Here is a 21173-nt window from a genome sequence, read left to right as displayed (position 1 = left end):
AAATCCTACTCACAGTAGTTGGAGTATCAGCTTTCTAGCACACGATTTGAGCGTGAAGAGAGAGATTCTGAGGAAATTGACGCTGCATCTGCATTATTACTGCAACGGTGTTTCAGTATTTGCATATTTTGAGTCAAGTGGCCAGCCCGGCTGGCGTTAGCCTATAAGATTTCAGCAGAAGTGAAGGAGGTGGAGTTCCCATATACGACAAGTTCCGTAGCCTTGATAGGGAACTGAGAGACATGTCGATGTCTCGGACTGAGTACAGAAGCGAACTGAAATAGAGCGAAAGTACGAAGTCTGACGCAGTCAGGCTACTGTCAAACCACAGATTACCTATAAATGTTATCCTGCAATCCTTAGTCAATGAGAGTAGGACTCTTTTCATCTGTCAATGAAAATAAAACCTGCTTCCTTTCAAAACCCATTCACAACCAGATATTTATTCAACAATTGCACTGTAAAATAATCAATTAGAATCAGGCCAAAAGCCTGTTTTATATTACTCCACCATGTCACAAAGACATGAAATCAGCATGAGACATGAAAAACCACTGGGCATTAAAACCAGCTTAAATTTTACAGGTTTATTATAGTATCTTCTCCAACTCTTTGACTGCCCCAAAAACCTTTAACTGAGTACAACTAACTAAAATAATACAAACTTTGGAAATTTGTCTATGTGGAAAATTTAGAGACACACATTGAGACATAAAAAGGACAGTCTGATTGGTTATGCCCAGTCAATATGAAACCAGCATCTGAATTTGCCCCAAAGACCCTAACAGACATATACAGGAAAGGGATCTCATGGTCAAAAGTCTTAAGATGGTTCTGTGTGACTAGTTATTTCATAAGACTAAGGCCTGGTTTAACAGACAGGATTTAGATTAAGCCAGGAGTAATCCATTGTTAAATTAGGACATTTAAGTAGCTTTTATAAATGTGCCTTAGAAAAAAATATTACTAATGTGCATCTTAAGACAAAACAATGGCACTGACATATTTTAAGATATGTCAGTGCAAGTTGCTTTCAGTTAAAACAGCTCAAACATGCATTTTAGTCTGGGACTAGGCTTAAGTCTTGTCTGTTAAACCAGGCAAAAGGGACACAGGCATCGACTTAACCCATCACTTAGTCTTTAACCAAGAGCTTCCCATGCATTGAATTTATCATTTTGACATCACAAACAGCATTTCATGGAGTATATTATTGAACATTAAATCATTTTAATTCTTACATGAAAAATGAGCACTCAAACCGTATGACCACATTTATATAGACCAAAACAAATGGTTTGTTTATAGATAAAAAAATTGTCTTTTGCCCTTAAGAAAACAGTCTTTTGTAAAAGCCAAAGAATAATTTTGTCTCCTCAAAGGCAAAAAAACAAAAAAAGAGCAAAGGCATCTCCACATTAACTGACTGTATTTGAATGAAGTATATTTTGAATACGGATACGTACTTTCTTCAAAAACACCTTTAATGTTACATGCATCGGACATTGTTCTTCCACATGATGTGCATTTAAAAACAAACCTTATGTGACTGTCTGTTTATCAGATAACTGAACATTTATATTAATGAGAGCTCTGTTGGACAGTCCTGCGAGCTCTTTGTCCTGGTCCATCCTTGTGAAGGTTCAACGCACTAATACAGGGAGTCTCTGAGTTCGTTTCAGTGTTGGTCCATGTCCCCATGTCTCTTTGCACCAGTCCAAGCGTGGTGGAGGGTTGTATCTGTTGAGATTCTGAAATCGCCACGGTGGTTCTATCCGATGGTGATACCAAAGCCACACTGAAACTTGTTCTTGCGGTGGTTAAGGAAGGCGCCTAGAGCTAATGATAGAGGAAGGGGAAACAGCTTCTTTTCCAGCGTCGCTCCCACCACCCAATTGCTATCTAAAGAACCTGAAGAACAAGGTTGAAGAGGATAGGTAAGCTTAACAGTAGAACAAAACTGGAATATTCATGGAATAAGAAGGGCTGCACGATTTGGTGAAATAAAACCAAAATCGTGATATAGCTTAGTGAGATTTTCATATCACAAAGACTGCAATTTAATAGACTATAATATACACTAATAAAGACAGTCTTTGCTGCGATCTAATGGCACACAAAATTAGTAAAAACTCTTAAAACTACCTTCCGTCACACAACAATAGTAGGATTTGTAAAATTATGGTGGGTTTGCTCGTCCACCATGACACTCTCTGTGAGAAATGCTGCAAGCAGAGTGATTCAAATGGTGAAACGGTTTCCATGGTGATACTGGTGGAATATCACATGGCCGGAAAAGGCTCTCAGCCAATCAGATTCGAGAACCAGAACTCAACTTTTGAAACAGTTCAAGAAAAGCCTTCCAATACCTTTAAACAGCAGATTTGCTTTGGGTACATCCAACTGATAACCAAACGACATGCTTGTGTCCTGCATCCGTGTGCTAGCCTCAAATTCCACCCCAACCTGGAGCTGTGGGAGGTTTTCAGATTCAAAGGAGTGAGTTTAACAGACAACGGGTCTTATCTTGAGTCACAGATCTGTCATTTATTTTAAATCATTAGATATGATGTACCTGGTCGTTGGCTTTGTGGTAGTATGACGCATGTGCACCAGCTCCTCCAACAGTCAACGTGGCGACATAGTTACTACCTGAGGATGAAAAGGTAGCAGATCCAATTAGTACATTTAATCAAATTATGATTATTGCCAGACCTTGAATAAAATGTGATAAAGAATGATCTGGAAATGATTACCTGTGTACCTGCCCACTAATGATGTGACAGTGCCCTCCTCTCCTGGTCTCTTGTGATAGACCAGCTCGCCCCCCAATACCAAAGCAGGAGACAAGGACTGGAGGTAGTGCGCAACAATGATACCTATCAGACGAAACATGAATGTGAGCTCCTACTAGGGCTGGGCGTTATGACGAAATGTATATCGTTACCATAAAAAGTCTATCCTTAAAGATTTTGCCATGTCGTGCATATCGCGGTATGTAAATATATAGCACTATCAACACTTTTTAGAGAGATGAAATGCATGAAACAGAATATAAAGAATGGGACCCACACTGCACAAGTGCGTGCACGGAAAGCTCCCCTCTCAGCAGGTGATGGCAAATTTGGGGCGTACTTGATGTTAAAAAGTGTTAAGCACAATAAGCGGTGAAAAAAACTCAATGCGCCGACTGTCACAGTGGTAAGTGCACAGAAAGACAGTGCAGACAGTGCACAGAAAGCCGCTTCTCTCAGCATGTGATCGGGAATTCAGTTCTCTTTCACGTTTTATTGCACTTGAATGGTCGAATACACACGCAATTGTCAAACTGCCCATCGTGTGGAGTATTCATGTAAACACTGCCAGTTGTGTCTCAAGTGAAAGTAAAGGGATCGTCATTAAAGGGATAGTTCACCCAAAAATGAACATTTTGTAATAATTTACTCACCCTCATGTTGTTCCAAACCGGTTTGAGTTTCTTTCTTCTGTTGAATAAAAATATATTTTAAAGAATGTTGGTAACCAGACAGTTGACAGTAGCCATTGACTTCCATTGTATTTTTTTCCTACTATGGAAATCAATGGCTACCAACATTGGCGACATTCTTCAAAATATCTTCTTTTATGTTCAGCAGAAGAAAGAAACTCATACAGGTTTGGAACATGAGGGTGAGTAAGTGAAGACAATTTTAATTTTTGGGTGAACTATCCCTTTAGGAACACAAATTGTAAGTGAAGACAATTTTAATTTTTGGGTGAACTATCCCTTTAGGAACACAAATTGTAAGTGAAGACAATTTTAATTTTTGGGATGAACTATCCCTTTAATGTGAAGCAAACAAAAGAGAAAATAACTTGTTGTTCTTGACTGAATAGTTTTGTTTTTAGCTTTAATAAGAATACATTTATATTTAATTCATACAATGAAGACTATGCAATATCTTATTTTTACATTCGATTATTAAATTAAGTTTTTTTATTTAAACTACATGTTAAATAAACCTATTACCATCACAGGAATAAGTTATATTTACAAAAAATTAATTGTAATAATAATATTTAACAATATTACAGTTCTTACTATATTTTTGATCAAATAAACGCAGTCAGTGAACATTTTTTTCTATATCTTTTAGACCCAGAATTTTTACCGGTAGTGTGTATTAAGATAGTGTAAAAAAACAACAAAAAACTTTTATATAGTAATTTTTTGAGCTTGACAGTTATGGTCAATAGCGAATGCAAGTTTGTTACCAGATCCAACGAGAACATCTGGGTTGCCAAGGGTAACAGCAGCTGTGAAGTCATCGCCACGGTATTCTGCATCACATTGCCAGTTTACAAACTTGTGTTGCTGTGTCTGTAACCCATCATTTAGTCAGGCAATTAATAACAGTACACTATGCAGCACTGCTTTTCTGAACAAGTAAAAAAAAACAGCTGTAATTCAAGATTCATTAAGCCATCTAAACTTCTTAAAGCTCAATAAAGAATACAATTCTTCTCAGCAAATTATAGGAATGTTTTTTTTCACAGTAAGTCTTAAATCACATCACATGTGTTAAGCCTGGAACATACCAAGCCGGAGTAAAAAGCTGCACTTGAACACACCGAGAGAACTACTGCCGACTGTCAGCTAGAATGCGCGTTCAGCGCCTGCGTGTAAATGAGAAAACTGTCTATTTCTGCAGATATATTCGTCTATATTCGTCATTCAAAAAGGGAAACCGACGCTGCAGATACACATACCGTAAACAAAGCAGTGCGTGCTTACCGTTTTGAATATCAATCCTGCTAAACACTTTCTTTATTCCACTCCGCTCGTGTTAAAGCTGCAGTCCGTAGCTTTTTTTGGGTTAAAAATGATCCAAAATACATATGAGAAAATACATAACCAGCCAGTGTTCAAAACTCTCTGCTTGCCTTAGCTCGATTCAAAACGGTAAGCTTGTAATAATGTTTTTAATTCCAGTGGTACTGGTGGATTTCCGCAGGAGATTCGAGCATGTCTTTGCGTCATTACGTCACATCTGTACACATAAAGGAGGAGTTTCGGCTAGTATAGGCTATATTGCATGTGAGGATGCTGGAGGTGAAGATTTATAGCCTTTTCTCACAGCACTTGATTATGATTAAACATCAATTTGATGGCGGATCCAGAAAGGTTCAAATGACAATCACCAGTGACAACAGATTCACCCGCTGTAAAATGCAAAAGACTTCGTTCGGACTTCGGAGTGGCTACAGAAAAAAAAAGACTGCAACCGGACCCATGCGAAAACAAGGATACATATCGGAAGGACATTACATGTAGTCACACAATGCTGACGTTGTTAACATTAACAATTTGAGAACAAAGTATAATTTGCACCGTTTTGCATGATATGATAAGCGATATTTAGATTTAATCAGCGCGATTTACTGCAATGTCAGAACCAGAACAAAAGTGGATGTTTCTTACTTGTTCAGATGACATTTTCTGGTGAAAATTATGTTGGTCATACTTCCAAAAAGAATAATCTATGATTCTGAATGCCAGTATCGACACCGGCGCGGTGACTGACAGCAGCACACTCTCCTCAAACATTGTGTTCATCCGCCCTGTACAGTGTCGAAGTACAACTCACGTAGAGTTAACCCTTGTGCATCAATTAAAAAAAAGTTACACATAGCTACACAGAGAACAAAAATGTCCTTGTCAAAAAACTGTCATAAAAATGTGAAGCTTGGGAGCACAGACTTAAGTTTGGTATCATTTTAAAGAAGACCCTTGGTAGATTATTGCTGAAGTAAAAAAATAATAATAAGTAAATCCAAAAAAAAGTTATATAGGTATAAGTTTATGAAAATTATTTATGAAAATTATTTTACATAAAACATATATTTTATAAATCAAGTTGAACTCTAAAACGGCAAGAAAATCAAAGCCATAAATCTAAATAAGTTCCAAATTTGAGGATGATATCTCAAAAAAATGAGCTTTCGGTAAGAATTTGTTTGGGCGCAGTAACAGATTTTCCCCATTGGGTGCCAGCAAAACTCCACTGGTGTACACAGTGATTGCATTTGTTATTTGCAGTTGAGTTTTTCTCTCTCAATATTACAAACACACACATGCACACACACACATATTTTTTTATAACACACATACTAACCACACTCTGACATCCATACCAACACACCCACACAAATATCGTTGCATAATTTATCGAACTGGCTCTATAATATGCCGAAGCAGAAAACAGGAATAAAGCGATATTTGTTTTATAGGCCAAACCTGGAAAAAATGGCACCATCTGATAAAAAAATAGTAAAAATGTACATTTTGAAGCCTTGCCAACAGAATGAAAGCCTCTTAACAAAGATTGCATCATTTTATAGTTAAATGGCACTGGGATTAAAAATTGCAGTTTTAATGGGTTTCAATGGGGACATTTTTGTCCAAAAGGCGCTGAGAGGGAAGTATTTTTTGGACCTAGTGCAAAAAAGAATTTTTTAAGAAAATGGCGGTGAAATAGTAAAATTACAATAGAAATACACACCTGTGCCAAATTTTATGCAGTTAGCATTAACACAGGCAAAGTGATAAAAAAAAAAAAAAACTGAAAAAGGACAAAAATGTCCATAAGGATGCACAAGGGTTAATAATTCCGCGAATAACTGCAATTGCAGATTTCGAACAGAGATGGCGACAAAGAGGAAAAACTGCGGACTGCAGCTTTAATATTGAAATATTAGCCAAGGAACACTCAAGTAAGATGACGTAACATAAGAACAGCCTTCTATCTATACCGTTTTGACTTCTTTGCTCGCTGCTTTGCTATTATTCTCGTGCACCGACTTGTTCACTAAGCTGAACAGCCAATCAGAGTTCCCTCTTTCACCGACGGCCCGACGCCGATTCAACATGTCGAATCGGCCGAAAAAAAGACGACGAGGACCAATTTCAGCCGACGGTGTGGAACACACCGAGAAAACTTAGTCGGCCGACGCACAAAAACTGCCCAACGGCCGACCGTCGGCTTGGTGTGTTCCAGGCTTAAGATCTACTGGACCATAATTTGTTCTATTTCCTTAAAATTCTGACTGCAACTAGCAAACATGACTGCAAAGCTGTACATACCTGAATGGCCAATTTAGAGCGAACATTGTTGGTCAGCTGATGGATGATCTGTGCGTTTAGACTGCCTGTGTTGTCCATGTCACCTACCATAACTGGAAAAGACTGAGGGGGGCAGACAAAAAAAAAAAAAAGTTGAGTTGTGAACATCGCATCCTACTAATCTTTTCATTCTGAAACAATAATGGTGTAGCAAGTTGACAGAAAATCAAAAATCTAATCTCTGTCAGCCTGTTAGTTCAAATGCAACCAAGGCGCTCACCTCTGCAGGTCCTGTTTGTTTGCTGCCCACATATGTGGCACCGAATCTGTAACCCGAGTCCCCCAAGGTGCTTAGAGTAATTGTGTGACTAACCTGAGGAAGCAAATTAAGATGTTATACACACTACCAGTCAAAAGTATGGAATGATCTATTATGCTCTCAAAGGCTGCATTTATCCGATCAAAAATACAGTAAAAACAGTAATATTATGAAATATTAAAATTTAAAAGAACAGTTTTCTATTTTTATATATTTTAAAACAAATTTATTCCTGTGATGGCAAAGCTGAATTTTCAGCATCATTACTCCAGTCTTCGTGTCACATGATCCTTCAGATTAAAAGTATTAATTTCTCGTTTCCATCCATCTTACCCCACACTTTTGAATGGTAGGGCATCATGATTCCCTCAAATGTTAAGCAAAAAGAATCATGACACTGAAAACTGTAGAAATGGCTTCTGAAAATTCAGCTTTGCAGCATTTAAAAAAAGTATATATATAAAAAAATAGAGAGAGAGAGAAAAAGTTTAATTTAAATTGTTTGAATATTTCAAAACATTACTGTTTTCACTGTATTTTTGATCAAATTAATACAGCCTTGGTGAGTATAAGAGACTTCTTTCAAAAACTTTAACAATTCTTAATTATTCCAAACTTTTGGCTATGTATATATGTTGTTGTCCTTTGATCTTTCAATTCTAAGAACAAATCAATTATTCAAGAGTTTGCAAAATCCATTCACACCGTGGTGACTGACCTGGAAGTGATTACTCAAGCCCTTGTTGACAACCAGGCGTACCCCCTCCATCTGCACAGGGAAGACCTCTGAGAAGCAGACGAAAAGACTAAGTAAACAGAGCATAGATTGTGGGACCACATTAGCAATGTAAGCAAATAAGCCTTAGACAAACCTTTGCATTTGCGATGACATTCTTCAAATGTGCCGGGGTTGGGGCGAGAGGCCTCTGCATCTGTCCCGGGCTGCCCTAGTGTGCCTGAGGGTGGGACTGCAGACACTGGGGGCATAGTGAAACCTGGTGGTACCGTCACTAGACCTGCACCCCCTGGGGCACTGCCACCCCCTGAGGCCGGAGGAGGGTTTGGGGAGCTGGCAGCCAACACACTGCCCATGCTGATGGATAAGTCAACAGTATGATAACATTGAAATGACAGTTAATGTTATAACACTTTCATTAACTTCAGGAAGATCTACTTCCACTGACAACAATCATAGGGCAAAAGGTCACGTTTCTACAATCGAAAGAATACTGTCAATAAACAACATAGTTCTGCTTTTTCTAACAACTGCCAACTGAAAACCTTGATCTCTCCAGGTTTAGACAACCAGCGAGTAACGTTAGTCAGCTACGACACCCTAAATATGAACACCAATTCTGTGTGCACAGCACCGACTAGAATCTGTCTCACTAGAGAAAAGTAGTGCACTAGCATGTGTAGCTTCATTCAAGCCTCATTGGCTAAATAGCAGGTAAGCTAAGGTTAATGCTAGCTAACTAGCTAACGTTCGAAAAAAGAAAGACTGGCATATTTCTAAATGAGACGCGCGAAAGAAGCTGTATTATATGCTAGCTGGACAGTCGTTTCTATCAACACATGACGGACAAATTATAGCAAGTGTATAACTATAATTTATGTAACTATTTGCAGGCCTCGTGCTATACTCACGTTTAGCAATGCAGTCCAGTTATACGGCTGAGAGGCACCGGTAGGATGACAGACTACGTAACCGACGTCTTGGCCCGCCTATTCCGGCTATATTGATAGATCATTGGATAAAAGACACCACAACTGTCTGATGATTGGCTACTGAACATGGCTTCCTTGTGGGTAATCGGGGAAGGAAATATGACGGTGGCGTGTATTTCTAAAGTTACACTTCAAGGGTATGAGGGGCTGTACATTTGCATTTTATTCATGCATGGTTTTTGTTGTAAACATTGATATTAAAAATAGACGACAGGATGGTATTTACTATAAAGCAAGTGTAGAGTGATTGAGTGGTGTCATAGGATTCTCTTTATTATCTTTAAACTGTCATTCAGATTTTAAACAGTTTACATTACAAATAAATACAGTTTTGAATATATTATTATTATTATTATTTTATTTTAATGAATGTTTATTTTATATAAAGTAATGAAAATGTTTTTTATATGGTTTTTAGATATCCCTGATTTAAGTTTCCACCTGGACAAATCATAAGAATTGTGAGAAAATAAATATGTTATATTACAACTATATTCATCATGAATTAAATCGTATTTTTATGTTTTATCCTCAAAAGTGTTCTAGTGGTACTTAATTAAATTTAAACATTGAGAATGTTCCTCCTTCATACATTCAAATACATTTACATTAAAATATTTTAATCATGAAAGTTCATTTCTCTACAATGAAAGACTAATAAATCATGCACAGAAACCAAAGCTTTGCCTGTAATATTGTTTTTGACTCCAAGATTTCTAGCTCTATTAACTATTGTTCTTACTTCTCACTTTTCTAAAACTTGCCTTGTTTGGTTGTTCAGTTTGTTGGTATTGTGTGGGCTGAGCCATGTGTCTTTTTCCATCATGTTCATAGTGGTTCTAAACGTTTTATAACGTTAATCTCAAGCTTCACTGAACAAGATATAAATTTAAGCGTGTATGTAGTATAACGTTTTTTTATTTGTGACTCTAAAAACAATTTCAACATTATAGGAAAATGCTTGTGTGAAAAACTGGCTTGTTTACCTTATTTTAAATAATCCATGTAGATTTAAAAGAAATGTGATAGCATGCAGCCATTTATACAAGCGAGCTGTGAATTTATCTGGTGGTGGTGAGATTCGAGGCACAAAATAGAAAATAGCTTATAAACACATCAACCTAAAACAAGGTTGAAAAAACATGGAAATTATAGGAAACAAGAGTTCAAGCATACTTGCCTATTCTATAAAAATAATTAATAAGCATATTTATTCATTACCAATACCAATTATGTCACTCATATGACAAAATTATAGGTTTTTTTATTTTATTTTAAGGTATTTAGAAAAGAATACAAACATCTGGAGAATATGCTGGACTTTATTTTGTTTAAAAGAGAAGGGACAGAATAGGCTGGCATTGACATTTGGAGCAAAAAGCTTTGGCCATTCTCCCATACAATCCTCGCAGTAAAACATACATCTACTTAATACAACACATGGCAGAGAGCACAATTCAACACGTACAACAGGGGACAAAAGTGTACACTTCAAGAGCTACCAACTTTATTACAGCTGCCATTTCATCTCAGCATGTGTGCTGATATGTTGTAAAATACATTACTTAGATTATTTCTGTGCATTGGACACCATTGGGGACAGGCTGAATCTGATCAATCACATTACATCGTTTCAATGAAATAAAACTTGACTGTTTCATCGGGGGAAAATTAACAACCTAAACTGTCTGCCAGTTTTCAAAAAAATGCAGGCTGAACTGTTGAAATTAAAGTCCTGCCTTACCAAACATCTGAGCTGGGATACCTGGTTGTCAGACACAAGCAAATCTATTGCTCACCCAGCCAATGCTGAGGTAGGTACTGTTCACTACCAACAAACCGGAGGGTCAAATAGAGAACAAGTGATTTATGGGTTTGAGGTATAAGACGAGTCTAAATCTAGCTGGTAACAATTTCTTCCACTAACAATCATGACCAAAGCAGATTTTTTTTTTGCACTGCACACCTAGAGCGCTCCCTCCTACCCAGAGGAAGTATATAGATTAAGGCACTTAGAGAGATAGAGATGGCTGAAGTCAGAGTGAAAATGCAGAGGATGAATAAAAAATAAAATAAAAAGTGATGGATGCTTTCAAACGCTTTTGGGAAAGAGGACACGGTGATGAGACAAGTTAGCCAAAGAAAAAGTCTGTTTGCATTTGAAAGCACAAGCCTCTCTCAAGATATTTACACACACAAGGCTGTAAACAACTAACAGAAGACCATTATGAACGTGTTAAACCTCCCTAGTTTTCCCTGATCAACTGTAAAGCTCCGAGTAAAACTCATCATATAATGCGCAAAAACCTTTCACATTAGGCGATGGATAGATAGCACTAAACATACTCCTAGTAAAGCTTGGGAATTTGTTTTTGGCACCAACTCCTTCCAGTATTTTCTATTTTTATTGTTCTGGTAAATAAAAGAGGGGGCAAAATCCTTATGAACAGCAGTTATGGATAGTAAATGGTCTTTGCCAATGCTCTGGATCCAAAGAACAGTGGCTTATTGTGCTTCAAATGGAAAAAGGGTAAGCTGCCTTAGTGAGTCCATAGAGAACAACCCTAATGACTTTATACGTGCCCCCTAAACTTGTGGCAGCTGATCACATTTTACCATGGCAGTTCCAGACCACTGAAGCATTTGGTGAGAAAATAAACTACAACAAAAAACGAAAGTCATCTTTGCGTCTGTCTTCAGTAGAAATTGTGCAGAATGCCAAGCATTGGTCCCTTTATTCTCCTGAAAGAAAGGGAGATATTGGTACATTACAACTGAATAGTCACGTCTGTATAAACAAGTTGAAGTGCAAGTCAGATCAGGTCATTCAGAACATGGTCTTCTTACCAGTAAGGGTTAATTAAGCTCGCCTGCTTTGTGAGCAGCCTCCTCCTCATCAGGGTTCAGGGAGTGAAACTCTGCCACATACAGGCTCTTATCAATGCTGCTGGGTATGGGCTTTATGTCAGTCATCAGCTGGTCCTCAATGCCCTTTAGATTGAAACGGTCTTCTGAGGTGATCAGGTTAATGGCCAGACCCAGGTGACCGTACCTACCTGAGATCAGAGAGAGAAAACTCAATTCAATTAACAAACAGATTGAAAAAACACAAATGATAAATGGAAACCCTACAATAATAATCAGTTAACTTTGATGATGTTGATGGTTACCTGATCGACCAATACGGTGCAAGTACGTCTCTGCATTTTTGGGGAAGTCAAAGTTGATGACTACATTGACAGCCTGGATGTCAATTCCTCTTGTGAAAAGATCTGTGACAAGTAAAACACCACCAAAAAGGTTTCAGAAACATTTAGGAAAATCCCTTAAAAACAGGAAGAGTTCTGCGAATGTGGCTATCCATACCTGTGCAGACCAGGTTTCTACACAGTCCGTTTCTGAAGTCATGGAACACACGATTTCTGTATTCCTGTGATAATATAAAATAATTTAGGTAAACACAAAAACATACACTACTTTTCGAAAGTTTGGAGTCTGTACGATTGTTTTTGAAAGAAGTTCCTTATGCTCAGCATGATCAAATCATTTTTTTTTAAATATTTCAAATTAAAATAAAGTTTTTAATTTATTTTATATTGTAATTTTAAAAATATTACTCCATTATTCTAGTCTTCAGTGTCACATGATAGATTCTAATATGCCAATTTTGTGCTCAAGAAACTTTTCTTAATATCATTGTTGAAATCTGTTTGTATTTGCTTAGTATTTTTGTGGAAACCATGATACATTTTTTTTCAGGGATAGAAAGTTCAAAAGAACATTTCATTTGAAATTTAAAATCTTTTTAACAATGCATTTACTGTCACTATCATTTCAATGCATCCTTATTGAAAAAAGTCATTCTTAACAACTTTTGAATTATGTAGCTGCCTTCTGAAGCTGACCTGCATCATCTTGGCATGGATGTAAAAGCAAGAATAGCCAAGCTGTGTGATCTTCTTGGCAAGGAGTTCCACCCTTTGAGTGGAGTTACAGAAGATGATAGACTGGTTGATTTGGAGCTAGGAAAAAGTGATATCAAATAAATACAATTAAAAGAGAGAAAATTAAATGACTTTTTCCCTAGGTTAGTGCAAATCATTCAAAAAGGCTTTAAGATAATACAGTTACTCAACTGTAGTATGAAAGCTTTGGAGTAATACAAATGGAAAATTTGCAAAATACCAGTTGAATCTAGAGCAGATGTTGGAGGGAATGTCCGCTTACCCTTGAGAACAGTGTGTTGAGACAGTGCACTTTCTGTCTTTCTGTCACATAGGCATAGTACTGAGTGATGCCTTTCAGTGTCAGCTCATCCATCAGATTGATTTCATATGGCTTCTGAAGGTGTTTGGACTACACAACGGGACAGAGTCATTAGCATGATTAAAGCAAATGTATATGAGACATAATCTGGATATAGTCAAATGTTTTACACATTAAATCCAAGACATTCAGCATCAAAAAGTCTAGGACGATTATAAAAACAGTATCTCTCACCATAAATTTCTGCACACTGGTGGGGAAAGTGGCAGAATAGAGAAGAATCTGACGATTTTTGGGCAGGAAGCTGATGATGTCTTCAATAAGCACCACGAAGTCTTGAGAAAGCAACTTATCAGCCTGTGAAGAACGAATCGGATATTATGAACTTCCATCATATTAGCATTCCTTTAGAGAGGATGCTTAGTTGGAAATTAACTATTTTTTGCATTATTTGTCTCACCTCATCCATCACAACCATCTGAGCTTTGTCAACCTTGGCTACACCTTTCTTTATCAAGTCAAGGATTCTTCCTGGGGTAGCTATTATAACATGTACTAGAGAGAAAATATATTAAGGTTAACAGAAGGAGAAAGAGGGATTGCATTAAAATCCTTTTAAATACATTTTTTTTTTAAACTGCCACAATGACTTGGCCCCATATGTGGTTTGGGGCTCATTTAGTATGTCTCCCTTATTTAACACACCTGATTCAGATCATCAGTTCATTAGGAAAGAGATCCATGAACTGAACTGAGTTCAGTGTAAGATAACGGAGACATACAAAATGTGTAGAGCGGTGGGTGACCAGGATTGAATAGCACATTATAAAAGGGGTGTCTAATCCTTCTACTTGAGGCCCAGTGCCCGGTTGCATAAAGCACCTTAAGTTTTTCCCTTAAGTATGATACTTAAGGGGCGATTTACCCTTACCTAAGAGAACAACTTAAGGGTGTTGCATATAATCTCTTAAACGGTTCTCTTAGGTAAGGGAAACATTGAAGTGTTTCACGCCAGCGATCCTGGATTCACGTTATAAAAGTCTGTTGTTGCCATAGATACGCAAAACACTAACATGTCGGAATATCACGTGTCAGTCCAGTGACACTATCACGCAACACCGCGTTAGCTCCGAACGTGACGGCAGTTTGTGTTGTTCACCGTCTCATGCTTTGGCATTTGTTTAGGTTTTGTGAATGCACTTCTGGCTCTGTGTCTCGAAATACAGCTGAGTATATTTCCATAGCATACCTGTTTTCTTCTGTCATGATTCCTTTTAAAACACAGAATCAGCTCGTTCTCCTGTGAATTTTTTGTCGGCCACACACTCTCCGTGCGCGCACTGACTTAACGTTGTGATAGTTTACATGCGAGTCGCGTGTAATGACAGACAGACAGCCGTCTAGTTTGATAGCGATGTCAAATATTGCGCGTCGATCAAATCGGTATTCTTGCAACAATTTTTCATGGCTAAATTGGTCCAAAGGGTTCTCCCTATTCCCTATGATCTTCAGCTGGTTTCATAAATTCAGCCATGTCGTCTTATTTTTGTCCGCGTTACTCTTAAGGTTACGATTTCCAAACCTTAAGTTATACTTAGGGAAATTACCGTTAAGGGGTTTTATGCAACACTTAACGATTACTTAAGTGAAAAAAACAGCATTTAAGGGAAATTCTAAGTGTTTATGACGTTTCACTTAAAAAAACCGTTAAGTAACAATTAAGGGTATTTTTCTGCAACACCCTTAGGTTTAAGGGAAACATAAGGTCGACTTTAAGGGAAAATTACACTTAAGGTGCTTTATGCAACCGGGCACAGTATCCTGCAGATTTTAGGTCCAATTTAATTAAACACACCTAAACCAACTAATCAAAGGATGTTTCTCAATTCCTAGAACAGACTTGCATCCTTGTGAGAATTGAGATGTGCTGCGATCTTATTGCTCAACTGACCGTCCCAGCATGACAGACATAGCGGCCAATGCACGATAAATACAACCGAACATTACAAACAAATAACCTACGACAAGATTTCATATAGACATTAATTTAAGTTTTATTTTACCACGTGTATTTGTGAAAATGAGTATGTAAGTTTAATGTTATGCTTTGTCAATGTTCAGATTCTTTTTATTATGCCAATAAAAATACTGCTGGCTTTCTCCAGGTCTTTATCACTATTAAAATTAAGCAACAAAAAAAAGAAGAGACAAATATTTACTTCACAGTATTTGCGATCTTGCAGCGGGAACGAGAAGTTTAAAGCTTACAGGCTTCCGTACATACATCAACGGTTCGATTCTCTTAAGTCTGCATTGGATGCTTCCTCGATATGAAGAACAAATCCAGATACTTCCATGCATCCTCTTGTATTTGCATTCTTGAGTACTGGAATTGAACTTGGCGATTGATGACGTAGTACGAGAACACAAGATCGCTTAAGGCGGCACATTGAGAAATGGCCACGGTCTTCAGTAACCTACAAGCAAATGCGTGTGGAGGCAGAGGTTGGAGCTAAACTGCAGGATATTGACCTTCCGGGAGCAGGATTGGACAACCCTGCATTATAACGAAGTGCATATAATTATGATGAGACTCCTTATGAAACATCATTACTCTTTAAGGAACAAGGAAGCACAACTTAATTGCTCAAATGTCTGTGGTCTGGCAAGACTTCAGAAAAACAGTTGGTAGGCGTGACATCCCGACAAAACAAGTCATTTCGAGTGGAACGCTGCCTTTGGGCAAATTTCCAGCTCAAATTGAAGAACTCACTGAACTTTAATGCTCAATGAAGAATTAACCCCAAGATTGCCAGCCAGGCTGCCATTTGTAAGTGTTAATGTAAAGGTTTTTTTTCTTTTTTTACTTAAATTTTATAACCCTTTCTTTAATTCTCAAATCACAAGCATTTCAAAACTTGGGAAACTCAAAGGATGGAAGAGAAATCCAATTACCAAGCATTTCAAAACTTGGGAAACTCAAAGGATGGAAGAGAAATCCAATTACCAGTCTCATCAAGACGCATGATGTCATCCCTCAGGTTGGTGCCACCAGTTGTAGCCATAACCTTGACGCCACCAAGGTGCTTGCTCATGTTGATACTTATCTGGCTCACCTGCAAAGCCAACTCACGAGTTGGTACCATTACCAAGGCTAAAATAAAGTTATAAAAAGAAAGAAAAACACATTTAAATACACACACACGAGTTTATAAATGTATTGTATATATACAAAACTTTGAGGTCAGCAAGATTCTTTTGCAAGTATGGATTAAATTGATCAATTTACAGTTATAGACTTTTACATGGCAACAAAAATGCAGTTCATTTTAAACTGCTCATCAAACATTCCTAAAAGAAAGAAAAAAAGTATCAAGGTTTCCATAAAAATATTAGGCAGCACAACTGTTGATAAAAAAATGTTACTTGAGCAGCAAATCACCATATAAGAATGATTTCTTAAAGGATTAGTTCACCTCAAAATGAAAATTTCCTAATAATTTACTCACCCCAATGCCATCCAAGATATCCATGTCTTTCTTTCCTCGGTGGAAGAGAAAATAAGTTTGAGGAAAACATTTCTGGATTTTTCTTCGAATAATGGACTTCAATGGCAACCAACGTTTTGAAGTCCAAATCAATGTAGTTTCAAAGGTCTTTGAAGTGCTTCAACAGGCTGTGCACGATCGCAGCTGAGGAAGAGGGTCTTATCTAGCGAAACGATAGGTCATTTAAAAAAATATATATATATAAACACTTTTTAACAACAATTGTACAGATTGAGCTGATCTGCAACACGCCGGGAACTACGTCATCACGTTGAAAGGTCACGCACTTCAAAGACCTTTGAAACTGCATTGATTTGGACTTCAAAACGTTGGTTGCCATTTAAGTCCATTATTCGAAGAAAAATCCAGAAATGTTTTCCTCAAAAAACTTTTCTCTTCCACTGAGGAAAGAAAGACATGGATATCTTGGATAGCATTGGGGTAATTTTGAGGTGAACTAATCCTTTAAGGATCATGTGACACTGAAGACTGGAGTAATGATGCTGAAAATTCAGCTTTACCATCACCGGAATAAAATTACATTTAAAAATACATTAAAATATTTTAACTTGCAATAATATTATTTCACAATTTTAATCAAATAAATAGAGGCTTTGTGAGCATAAGAGACATCTTACCAACCCCAAACTTTTGATGGGTAGTATATGTAATTAATGTATAGAATTTTATAAATAATTCATTAAATGCATGTCAAACCTTGAACATGGTCCTTCTTCAGATCAATCCTTTCCAAGAGGGGGATGAGGTAGGCTCCACTTTTACCTGTGCCATTTTTAGCTCGAGCGAGAATGTCCCTCCCTGACAAGACAATGGGAATACTCTCCTCCTACACAGACAGACAATGAGGGATATAAATATCAGGACAGGCTCATTTGACAACCATTCTAAAAGGCATAAGCCAAGCAAATAGACCACAGTTTAATTTCTAACTGTACACAGGTTAGACTACCTGGATAGGGGAAGGCTTCTCCCAGCCCATTTCGAATATACCCATCAGCAGTTCCCTCTTAAGGCAGTAATCTTCAAACTCGTTCCCCTTTGTTGCAGTCACATCCTGTCAAAAAATAGGACATACAAATAAAAAAACTGGGAAACCAGCAACCCATTTTAATATAACCATAAGAAACTGGTTTCATTACTTACTGTGGTTCGCACTCTCATGTCTTTCGGTGGAAGTTGCAGGCACTTCTTCCAGTCATCTCCAAACCTAAAAGAAATCGTTCACAAAATGAATTCGACTTTATACATTATACAAGATTTAATTATTTTATTCATAAACAGCTCAACTAACATGATTAATATGAGGTATCAATGTCAAAAGGTACCAGACTCTTCAAATAGTATTAAATAAACACTACCTGATACCGCCGCTGCTTCGGGGTATACTGCTTCCTTTCTGGAGCATCACAGGTATTTTTCCTGACTGTGTTGAGGAAGTAAGCGATCCTGACTGAAGGGTCATAGGCTTGGACTGTCCATTCTGTTTGGTCAGTTGCATGACTGAAGCAGGGATCTCTGTTCTCGCTGTAGCCATTGTCAGATGTTTTCCTCAACGGTTTCAATCAAATTTATCTTTATGTGTGGGTTTTTTGTGCTACTTTTGAGCTATTTGTTCAACTGTTTTACTGTTAAGCTCAATGCGCTTTTGTGTAAACAGTTTCCGGTACGTACAGACCTCTTAAAAAGAAGAGTGTCTGGCGTATAACAATTATTAATAATAAGCTCTCCCAAAATAGGAGAAAATTATATTTATATGAATAAATATATCACAAGCCTAGCGTCAATGTACAAAACAACTAGCAAACAAGTACTTGTAAAATTCAAGTCTTGCACAAGGATTTCAAAAATGCAAGTAAACAAAAATCTATTAATGCCTTTCAAAAGTCACTTTTACGTTATCCCTGAAAAGTGACAAAGTTTTCACTTTTAATTCTTTTTTTTCTTTCTTTTTTAATAAGCTGGATTGCAGAAATCCTGAAGTACCCTCTGTTTTCCTTTTGGTATCCAAAAAGTATAAAGTATTTACATTCAAAAGCACGAGGCTCAGCTAAGGGTTCTTAATGTGCTCTTAAAATTCTATATTCTCTTCGTCACGAGGAATTTCAAATTTTGCTCAGTGTCACTTGCTCGTATTTAACCTGCTGAAAAACTCCAACGATTTCAAACTGAAAGTCAATGCAGGACTACGAGTCCAAAATTAAGTTAACAGTTCATAAATGTTTCCACTCTTGGCTTCGCGATGTCTCGTTTCTCCTCACTTTACTGTCACAGTTCCTGAACACTTTAGTGGAGGAAATCCTGGAACACCTGCCAAATATGAAAGTTATAAAACAAAATTAGCTTCATATCAATGACAGGCTATTTCGGACATCAGGCAAAGGGTTAGTTTCTCAGTTTATCTTTAAATACACATGGACAGTTGTGTTCAAATCATATTAAAAAGAACCGAGCATATATAGTACGTTATAGTTCTGCGACAATAATACCTCACTTTCAATACACAAACTTGCTAACAAGACACCCGCGTTTAGCTATGTTAACAGTTTCAAACACTTGTTAAAAGTGTATAAACGCCTGGAATTCGTATGACCATTCGGATTAATAACACATCTATTTCAATTTGAATCTGATTTAAGATCCTTCACTAATTAGCTAAAGGTTTAACGCTAAGCTCTGCAGCTAAAAGTGTGTGCGAGCGTCAGGAGTTGTTAGCGGAGCTAACTGAGCTAGCCGACAAGCACCACAAAGGTGGTGTATCGACAAAGTTTTTTTAATTTCCGATTCAACGAAAGAGTTCGCGAATATAGTTCAGATCATTATATAAGAACAACTCAGCGCAAAACGTTTTTTTCTTTCTGGGAAAAAGAGTGAACTTTGTTTCCTGAGTTGAGAGATTGGTTAACTATATTTAAAACATACTATTAAACAGCATGCTAGCTCAACCTGCCAGCGGTACATTGTTAAGACAGGATAGCTTAGCTAAATGCTAATAAGAGCGCAAGAGAGAGACGCTGTGCACGTTGGGAAAGATAGATGTCTATTTTAACTAAATTCATGTTTGACTATGTTTACCTCCTAAATTTGAAGGAGTTGAATCTTCGTGGATATGATTAATTCTTCGATTGTTTCTTGAGAAATTCTTTGTTGCTGTGGCTTTTGTCTCTTCCGTCTAGAGATTTAACATGGCCGTGCGCTGAATTGATCTCGGAGTACGTAAACGCATCGAAAAAGCGACGTCGACCAATCAGGTGACCGAGTTTGAATTTGGTGGGCGCTACCGTAATCAAATCCACCCACGTACTTCGGGCACTTTAGTGCCTGTGGATTTTCAGAAACATTTATCACACATAAAATCATCACCAACCACAACTTTTATATTTCATATCAAGCATGCCCATAATATTTTGTTGTGGTGATAATGTTTCGTCATGTATGAAAAATTATCACATTAACATGATTATTAACATAAATAATAAATATTGACGATGTATATTTAGATCATTAGTTTTAAACATGAAATAATGTATTTTTATGATAACATTGAAAGCCTATGTCTGGACAAAAGGTGAATAAATAAATACATCTATACATAAAAAATAATTTGAAAAGTAGAAAAATTATAAAGGCATGGAAAAAGTAAACTTATAACAAAAAGAAAAGCATTGAATTTGTTGTTGATGTTTGAAGAAATCATGTCAGCTACTGTATTATACAAATATTAGTCATGAAATGCATAGATATGTATAAAAATATGTATTTTTTATTCAAAGTAAACTAGGTTACTTTATATTGCTGCACTTATATTCACACATTCATATGAAAATCAAAATTTGTACATTACTGTCAGGAATATCACAATTAAGTACCTTTTTTGAAATTCATATCAAAGCCCATGTCTGTATCATGTTAATCACAGTTTCTAAAGATTCTGGCAATGGTTTTAACTCTCCTGTTACCACAGTTACATTTTTTCCACACTGGCTTTCTACAAGATTATACATTTTAAGCCAGTGAGTCAAAACTCATAATTTGTCACATAACTTCCTCAGACAGAGATTTCAAGCTGCCATTCAAAGATTTGAACTAAAATAAAATTGGCACGAGTAACAATTTTGGTGTAATCAACAGGCACATAAATAATATAACTGCAAAAAAAATCTCAATCTCAAAATGCTTTCTTTGACAATAG

General features: G+C 37.0%; 2 protein-coding genes across 2 annotated transcripts; both read right to left on the bottom strand.

Annotated features, from left to right (window-relative positions):
* Positions 1–427: 427 nt before the first annotated feature.
* Positions 428–9156, bottom strand: tomm40 (translocase of outer mitochondrial membrane 40 homolog (yeast)). The gene is made up of 10 exons (XM_056267734.1): positions 9069–9156; positions 8294–8514; positions 8140–8207; positions 7383–7475; positions 7124–7225; positions 4255–4360; positions 2757–2879; positions 2576–2652; positions 2370–2472; positions 428–1911 (listed from the first exon to the last, which is right to left on the bottom strand). The coding sequence occupies exons 2-10, from the start codon at positions 8511–8513 to the stop codon at positions 1772–1774; spliced, it is 1032 nt and encodes a 343-aa protein (XP_056123709.1). The 5' UTR covers position 8514; positions 9069–9156; the 3' UTR covers positions 428–1771.
* Positions 9157–11225: 2069 nt separating this feature from the next.
* ddx61 (DEAD (Asp-Glu-Ala-Asp) box helicase 61) lies at positions 11226–19130 on the bottom strand. Its single transcript, XM_056267725.1, has 13 exons — positions 18343–19130; positions 18128–18191; positions 17934–18038; positions 17681–17810; positions 16423–16569; positions 13876–13970; positions 13650–13772; positions 13377–13505; positions 13055–13171; positions 12516–12579; positions 12320–12421; positions 11997–12205; positions 11226–11891 (listed from the first exon to the last, which is right to left on the bottom strand). The coding sequence occupies exons 1-12, from the start codon at positions 18516–18518 to the stop codon at positions 12006–12008; spliced, it is 1452 nt and encodes a 483-aa protein (XP_056123700.1). The 5' UTR covers positions 18519–19130; the 3' UTR covers positions 11226–11891; positions 11997–12005.
* Positions 19131–21173: the final 2043 nt, after the last annotated feature.

The sequence above is a fragment of the Rhinichthys klamathensis genome, unplaced genomic scaffold, assembly GCF_029890125.1.
Source record: "Rhinichthys klamathensis goyatoka isolate OS25496 unplaced genomic scaffold, OSU_Roscu_1.1 h1tg000262l_1, whole genome shotgun sequence".
Taxonomy (NCBI): Eukaryota; Metazoa; Chordata; class Actinopteri; order Cypriniformes; family Leuciscidae; genus Rhinichthys; species Rhinichthys klamathensis.
The sequence above is the reverse complement of the archived record's forward strand: the minus strand, read 5'-3'. Positions and strand labels throughout refer to the sequence as shown.